This window comes from Phoenix dactylifera, chromosome 3 (assembly GCF_051530095.1).
Source record: "Phoenix dactylifera cultivar Ajwa chromosome 3, Ajwa_hap1_PhDact_Kaust_v1.1, whole genome shotgun sequence".
Lineage (NCBI taxonomy): Eukaryota > Viridiplantae > Streptophyta > Magnoliopsida > Arecales > Arecaceae > Phoenix > Phoenix dactylifera.
In genome coordinates this window covers 45,504,967-45,513,779 of record NC_143192.1, presented here as the reverse complement: position 1 = coordinate 45,513,779, position 8,813 = coordinate 45,504,967, and the positions used below count along the sequence as shown (strand labels likewise).

At 39.6% G+C, this 8,813-nt stretch overlaps 1 protein-coding gene across 1 annotated transcript; it reads left to right on the top strand.

Moving 5' to 3' along the window:
- The first annotated feature begins 2,283 nt into the window (after positions 1-2,283).
- PDLP8 (plasmodesmata-located protein 8) lies at positions 2,284-5,347 on the top strand. The gene is made up of 3 exons (XM_008814139.6): positions 2,284-3,101; positions 4,907-5,008; positions 5,091-5,347. Exons 1-3 carry the CDS (start codon positions 2,372-2,374, stop codon positions 5,093-5,095), a joined length of 837 nt encoding a protein of 278 aa, XP_008812361.2. The 5' UTR covers positions 2,284-2,371; the 3' UTR covers positions 5,096-5,347.
- Positions 5,348-8,813: the final 3,466 nt, after the last annotated feature.

Genomic DNA, 8,813 nt, shown 5'->3' with positions numbered 1-8,813 from the left:
ATAGTCATGGGTTGGAGAAAACAACCACTATCTTGGCCAAGATGGAAGGATATCTTCTTCATTTTTTTCTATTAACTTTCTCTATTTTCCTTGCTTTTGGCAGCCGCCGCCGCCGCTGACAAGGATCGTCACTGTAGGGTCACCGTCGCCGCTTGGCGAAGAGCTGCAGTGGCCGCCGCTTATGGAGTTCTCCTGGAATGGTTGAGAGGAGGAGAGACAGACCCATGAGTTCTTTTGGAACGGTTGAGAGGGAGGGGAGAGGGATGTGTCTCCCCTATTTCAAAAACAATAGAAGAGAAGAAGAAGAGAGTTCTTCTGTCTTCTCTCTCTTCCTTCTCTCTTTTTCCCTCTTCCTTCTTCCTCTTTATTTCTCTCTTGGTGACTCTCTCTTTCTTTAGTTGACCCAGGTATATGGTAACAAGGTCTCGGGGGACATAGTGATGGACCCTTAGTAAACATCGATAGGCAGTTAAGGTTTCTAGTCCATTGTTTGACTTATTTTTGATAATTGAGTTTGATTTTGTAAAGGTAGAGTCGTCTATAGAAGAAGGTTTTGACCGAGGTACTCTGAACCCCAACGCGTAAACCTTGATATTGGTTTGTAGCGCTGGAATTGTATCGTGAGATTTAGATTGGTTTAGCATGTAACGATATACTTGTATATAAACAAAAATACCTTGAATTTGAAAATAATTCATTGTATATTTCATAATTGACAAGAGTAACAGATAAATCAGATAGATAAGATATTGTTTGGACTAACTCCATCATAGTGCCCATGGGCTGATATATTGGGAGCCTTCACGGGCTTACGCGTAGACAACCACTATGAATGGGATAGCCTCCATGGGCTTATGCATGAAAAGCCACTACGAGTGGGATAGCCTCCACGGGCTTACGCGTGGAAAGCTACTACGAGTGGGATAGCCACCACGAGCTATAACATGGTACGGTATCAGACTTGGACTGGAGTGAGTCATGATCTTGGTTAGTCCAAAGCCGAAAAAATTGTTAAGAAACCTGAAAATCAAGTTAATAAGCAACATATAACATGACTTAAGAAATCGTTGTTGAATAATTGGTTATATAAGATATATATGTGTGCGTGTATATATATATATATCTTTGAAAAGATGATAATGAGAACTTATTTGGATATTATTTATGAGTTTTTCAACTATGGATACGATATTCATTTATCTGGCATTATCAATTGATTGTTTTCTTATTACTTATGGTGTAGCGGTTTGAGATTCTTACTTATGGTGTAGAGATAAAGCTCGCAACTCATTTGCTCTCTTTTTTTTTAGAGTTGCAGGCTACGTAATACTTAGCTATGGTTGAGATTATAAGTGAAAGGGATGAATAGATAGAGCATCACTAATACTGGTTGGATGATTAATTCTATAATTGGATCGGTTTTATTGTTCATTATGAATTGAGATCATTATTGTTCAAGGATATTGAAGTTGTGATATATTTTTGTAAGCCGAGCATATTTTTTAGGATTCTGCTCTAGAGAGTGTGCGGCCGTGTCGTGTTCCAGATTCGGGTGTTGAATTTGGGGTGTGACAATACTGGTATACAATGGGTATAAATCTTAGACCTTATCTCTTTGTTTGTTTAAATGCTAACAAGGGACAAGAAATACTATTTGATTGTTACTTGAAAGGGGATGAAAAGTAAATTTACATAAAATTGGAATAGCTTGCCTTTCAAGTCCCTATTATTTTACATTATAATAATATTATATAGTATATTATAGATTAGAATAATATCATAATATTATACTGTTCATAATATTATGATATAATAAGATTATAATAACATGACAATAATATGATACAATATCATATTATATTATTAGAAGCATATATTAGTCATTAATTTATCTAATAAAAGATGGAACAAGAGTGGGGTTGAAATCAAGTTATGCGATACATGTTTAAGCTTGTATCATGAGATTTTAGGCATAAATAGTACTCCTTATAAATATAATCACTAGAGTTTAACCAGATAGTTGTATTTGCCACTTGTTACATAGATGAACAGGGATAATCTACCCTTACCCCAAATCCAAATGAGAAACGAATAAAAGACACCGGAAGAACTTGCAATTATTACCTCCAACAAACCAAACTCAAGTAGCACCAAAAGGGAACACGAATCCTTTTCCTTTCAGCCGGTGGCCCATGGATAACGACATGGAATCGTAGGAAAAGCACTCCCCACCCCCCGGCCATTAAACAAAATACCAATCCCGCCCCATACAAAAGCAAAAGCACTCCCTTCTTTTCTGATAAAGCCATAGCACTCCTAATACTTCAATGAAGCTCTGCAAAACAAAACAAGTATAGTCAGGCTCACAAGCATGTCCTTCAAGAAACTTCACAAACCCTTCCCCTCCTTCCTCTTTTGTTTCTTTGTCTTCTTACATCCCATCCATCGAGCCAAGGCCGCCAACTTCATCTACTCCAGTTGCTCCCCATCCAAGTTCCAGCCGGGCACCCCCTCCCAAACCAACCTCATCTCCCTCCTCACCTCCGTCGCCGCCGCCGCCTCCCAGGCCACCTACAACAGCTTTGCGACAGGCAACGACTCCGCGTCACCTCCCGGCGCAGCCGTTTACGGCCTCTACCAGTGCCGCAACGACTTGAGGGCCGATGACTGCTCGGCGTGCGTGCAGAGCGCCGTAGGCCAGCTCAACCTGGTCTGCCCGGACTCCTACGCCGCCTCGCTGCAGCTCGACGGCTGCTTGGTGCGGTACAGCAACGAGAACTTCCTCGGGCGGGCTGACACGAGCCTGGTGTACCGGAAGTGCAGCTCGAGTACGAGCAACGAGGAGCAATTCTTCCGGCGGAGGGATGACGTGCTCGCCGACCTCCAAACTGGGGTGGGGTTTCGAGTTAGCAGCTCCGGGACGGTGCAGGGCTACGCTCAGTGCATCGGGGATCTGAACTCAGCCGACTGCACTTCATGCTTGGCTCAGGCCGTTGGGCAGCTGAAGAATTCCTGCGGGTCGGCGATGGCCGCGGACGTTTACTTGGCACAGTGCTATGCTAGGTATTGGGCCTCCGGGCACTACTTCCGATCTACAACAGGTAAGGTTTGAACTTTGAAGCCATGCGCTGTTGTGCTGCTCTTATGCTTCGTGTTTGTTAAATTTTGTTGTTGAGTGAGTGGAAGGGACAACCCTTTGGGTGTTGTTAAAAGTTTGGAGTGCCTTAACGGATCCAGGATGAACTTCGATAAACGTTTAAATTTTGCGAAGGATTAGATTGCACAAGGAACATAGAACACCAATTCCTGCCTTAGCTCTGCCTTTGATACAAGAGGGTTGTCATGGGTTCCACTTGAAATAGGACACTGGCGACTAAGTTTCTTAAGGAATTTCTGGTCCTTGAGTGAATCCACTATCTTTAGGGCATTTTTGGTTAGGAAGAGTTATGCTCCCTGAACTAGAAATGAGAATAAGTGACTTCCGTTTCAATTGCTTGATTGGAGGACTCACATTCTATTTCAATTCTATAAAAGCAGAAATGCCCCAATCTCCCAAAATCTAATTCCAACTCTCCCCTAGCTAATCTCATTCTGATTTCGGTTTCGGTTTCAGTCGCGAACTAAATACATGAGAAATATAGCCATTCCAATTCTCATTTCAATCTATTCCAATTTTTAAGCAAAAAGTGGGAATCGTGAAATAAGATTTTAAACCTTATGCAATAGGATCATTCTAGTTTTTTCGTCAAATTGAATTTGTTGTTATCCTATCGCATCATGACACATGAATGGGTGTGTTCGCTTCGTACTGTCCCATCGAGCATACCACAAAATTTATTTTCCGGCTGGCTTGCTAAAGAAGTTGTAAGACAAACCTAATGGCAAGAGGTGATATTTTAAACCATGATATGAAGTTTTTTTTTCTCTAAATAAGTGTGTCGTAGAACAATCTTATCATCCTTGAAACTACATTATAGTTGCATTACATCCTACTTTTGCAATCACTTGCAAACATTTTTTTTCTGGTTAGAAAACTTAGGAAAAGCCTCACGATCTTTAAAATTTGTTAAAATTGTTATTTGATCGTTCCAATGAAATGCGTAAATTGATGTCTAAATTTAAAAATAAATTAATGGAGGGCCTGATCAGAATCTTCCGGAAAAGGAGATTCAGCCACTGATTTACTTGTATGCTCACTCCAGAACATCGTCTCTTAGATTTAATTATTTAATTGTCACCACAAGATATTGAATTCAATCTTAGTCCTACTAAAGCCACAGTGCTGATCATTTTTATATCAGGATAACTTATATATTGTTAAAAGGAGACCACTAAATTGCCCTTTAGATTATATAACCAAAATGAGCCGCCCACATCATTACCTCAAGTGCTCCCACTTCTAGCTGCAAATTAAAACGAGCACCATAAACTGATTTCCTGGTGCTGCCCATGAATCGATTAAGTACCGATCGACCATTAAAACACTCTCCGTACGCACTTGCTGATATCACTCTGCAGTGTATTCTAAACAAAGAGTTTCCTTTTTTTAATTCGTCCAAATTGGTGATGTCTTGCTCATGCATATCATCCATTGGGAAGAAATGCCGGTAGAGACACCAATTCCGGCGATGGATCAGAGGACATCTATTGAAGGATTACTATGAAAACCGTGCAGGCGCGTGTTTAGTTCCACATTGATTACTCGCTGGATAGATATTGGGTACTTATACATGATCAAAAAAATCTAAATAATATCTTTCGGCCAACCATTTTGGATGAGATTCTGGATTGCAATTACTTCCTTACAAAATTACCTGTTCATGTAGTTGGTGGATGGCTATATATGGAAGCGCCTCGTGGGCATCTTGTTCATGCTAACTGCCATTGCTTTTTTTTGGTTGGATAGCATACCCTGGCGATGAGATTGGAAAAACTGTAGCAATAATCGTGGGCATCTTGGCAGGAGTGGCCCTCTTCGTGGTCTTCCTTTCGTTTCTCAGAAAAGCATGCAAGTTCCCTCACCTCCCTTCCCCTATTTTTATTCCTTGAATTTCAGTGCCTAACTAGAATATGTGCTTTCTTGCGTGCAGGCTAGCCACCAGAGTAGATCCTTCTCCAAAGAGACGGGTGGGTTTGGGGGCCTGAATTTTGGCTGCGGAGCCTCTCCTCAAGTAATGGCAAAGGACTGCATTCCGAATAGCTACAAGCAGCTTCCCTCATCCTTTTCATTTTGTTCAATAACGAAAGAGTCCATTTTCCATTACTCTCGCATTAACAAATGATCTTTCCAAAAAAAAGAAACAGTCTTTTTTTAAAATAAAATTTTCCTGGACAGCAATTTGTTTTTCCTGTCTTTGATGATAAATAAGATGCAAGAAAACCACCTAGCCACACGCCCCCAGTCTTATTCTTAACAATAGTCCAAGACTTAAGCTAAACGCATAGTGTCTTTATGGACTATTGTCCGTAGAAAATTTGCTCTCCAGCCTCTACCGTGGGCCACATTTACATAAAAACATAAAAAGCGAAGTCATTCACATAAAAACATAGAGAGAAGTTTAGGAAGCTTTTCCTCACATAGCTCCGAGAGAATTCCCAATGGTATTTGTTGCTGTAAAAAATCTGACCTAATGGAGTTGGTGCTGATGACAGTGATTGAACGGCTTGGATAAGGTTGGCATGTAGTATAAGATCCTCTGATTTCTAAATTAGAGGCTGTTGGAACGGGTCTAGCATAGGACCCTCTGATTCATAAATTAGGCAGATCTTTAGTAAAACAAAGTTTTAAGGAAGAAAGGAGAGTTGAAGAATACCAGCTACGAGCTATGAGCGAGGTAAATGATTTGATACCTAGGATCCCCTGACTTAGTTTGTATAAAGAGGAGGTCGAGAGTCCATTGGGATCTGACCACAAGATCCTCGAACAAATTGTTACATCTTTCCTAATTTGCTGCCCCAAGATTGCAACCGGTCATAATCATCCATGCTATTCTCTTGGAGGTCTGCCCTGTTGTTAATTGCAAGCACTATATATCGCTCAGCCATTTATCGACTAAGCTGACAATTACAATTTTTGTGGGCATTAAATTCGGACCATATAAATATTGCAATAGGAATCTTATCCTTGGCTCAAGGGACTCCTTGTAGAGCACATGTGAAACTCTGCTTATTTAGAAAGCCAGCATTAGCTAAACATTAATCACAGAATACCGGAATATCTGTTTTCTTATAACACTTGAAAAATAATAGTTAACCAATTTATAGAATATTGATTAAGCAGAGGATTTTTCTTTTTCTGGATGTAAGGGAGGCAAAGTCACTCGCGTTATTAAAAAAAGAAGAAACTATTGTATGCAAACCAAGCAAGTTGCCAATAATGATGTTAGTAGTATAGCAGTATAGCTTCCCAAATTGACATAATTCAATGGTGGTCTGTCACTGTTAAGTGTTAATAGACAAAGTTCACACTTATTGATTAGCTAATACTCCGCGTACACTTTACGCACCTCCCAGTACATTTCAGACTGGAATTCCAATCACATGTTTGACATATATTTACTCCGATTAACTTATAAGCAAATCCCACTAGCATCCAGCGCCAGGCACCAATACTGAGATGCATTCTTGTTACTTTGAAATTACTGACAAGAACAAAGTTTGATACAAAATGTCCGCTTGTATAGCATGTACATGACGTTTAGAAAGTGCTATGTGGGTTAAGAACGGAACCTAATCCAAACCCAACGCAATTTACCGTGTCCAGACCTCCATCTCGTATGCAACATAACACACATTAGGATTGGCATCATACGCAAGGTGGTGTCATGAATGCTTCTCACGCGGCCCAGGCAAGTGTGCAACTATTTTCGAACCTGTTGCGGGAACGGCTCTTTGGCCGGAGCTTTGTGCAACGGGCCATTTCTGGTCCCCCATTGTTCACGGTTTTGCCGGCGCCTCGAGAGAAAAGAGCTTTGCCTCTCAATTAAGGTACAGAACCTTTTCGCTACTAGCCGATGTGGGACTAAATTCGGCGCCCTCCAACAGAACCATTTTCAGATTTATCACAAATTTAATTTCTTGGTGGGCATCTGTGTACCGCAATAGATTGCATCATCACTACGATGGCACACATCCGCCTATATCAATCATTTTTTTCGCCCCACAAAGCTTGATCAACAAACGGCCATTATTCCCAGAAGACAGCATAATTTGCTAAAACAAAATTGAAATCCCAAAAGAGGTTATTTTGTAACCTTGACTTTCAGTGGAAGAAGCAGCAACAAATCATTGAGCATAATTTGAACTTTTACACGCCTACAAAGTTTAGATTTTTTTTTTTTGAAACAAAGAGCAATACTCACAACTTTAATTATGTCGAGGTCCTTTTCGCTTCATACAATTCGACATTTGGGATTGGATGGATCTCAAAAGTCTCCAAACTGAAGAGGATCCGTTCTCTAACTCTCATGCAATAAAGACAAGCGTCTATATATACTTTTTCTATACCATATTAGTTTCTCGTTAAGTCTACTCGCTTTAAACGTTTTTACATATGATTTTTGTTTTCTTCTCAGCTTCTTAAATCTTCTCCGTTAGCATGCTAACATATTTTCCTGCACTTTTTTTTCTTCATTTTGCTTATACATGCTCATTTTTTCATGGTACGATAAGCTTTGATCAGGTTTTACTCTCTTTAAATCTAAAAAAAATAATTAGTAAATAAATTTCTTGCTTCTCCTGTCCAAGATGATTTCCTTTCAATATCCTCATGCAAGGAGAACCAGACGAGTATGCTTAGAGAGAGATCAGCTCCGTAAAATTTTTTTCTTTTTCGGGAGATTTCCATTGAGCGAAATCACCTGTCACATATTAACAGACTTGTTTAGTAATTGGGTCCGTGCGGTATGCGCGCCTTGATGGGTATCTTCGCTTGAAAAGCTGGCTTATCAAACCCGGCTCTTGTCACGATACAGCGAACGCCAAGAAAGCGCGCACTGGATCCGACTGGGAGCGGATCCGCCGAGCGAGGCGCGCATTAAATTCTCCCGGTCCAATCCCTAGAACCGGACACTCTATCTCTCAAATCCCCTCTGAAAACTTAATTAATAAACAAAAAGCCAATGCATTCAATCCATGCGCCACTTTAGCGATCTCCTCGAACTTGCGGCTGCTGAGTGCTGACTTTGACGCCAATGGATTCTAAGATCCAGACTTACGGATCGGAGCACCCTTTTTTTTTTTTTTTAAAAAAAAAGAAGGGGTCAAAGTAAAGCGATAGTCTAAACTAATAAGTATGAAGTATGAACCAGCCGAGCCCCCATCTGAAAAAAATAAAATATTCTCAGTATTTAAAAAAAAAACTATATTCAAGTTTTTGTATTTTCGTTAAAATATTTATTCAGACCAATTATCAAAAAATATATAGATACATCAATTATCAAAGTTTCTTACTAATCCAACTGCTACTAAATAATTATATAATATATTATACTATTCCAAGAGAGTAAACCATATCTATCCTCTCCTCTATTTAAAGGTTAATATTATCTAACATTTTTTTTCAATAAAACAAATGTAAAGTGCTTAAGCGTATATTTGCATCAAGTATATTATATGCTGCAAAACTAGTTTGAAAACAAGAAAAAGAAAACATATCTCACACATTGTGCCAATTATAAGCTTGTAGATTTTAAGACCCAGACTTAGAAATCAGAGCACCCATTTGAAAAAAAAGAAATGAGGTAAAACTACAGCAATAATCTAAACTATTAATTATTTACCTCGTCTAATACTATATTTGCAAATGTGTAAGC

What these genes read in the sequence shown, in the direction of transcription:
- PDLP8 (XM_008814139.6), top strand. Translation starts at nt 2,372, where the DNA reads ATGTCCTTCAAGAAACTTCACAAACCCTTCCCCTCCTTCCTCTTTTGT. An exon ending in CTACTTCCGATCTACAACAG is followed by an intron (nt 3,102 to 4,906) that starts GTAAGGTTTGAA and finishes TTGGTTGGATAG; the next exon opens with CATACCCTGGCGATGAGATT.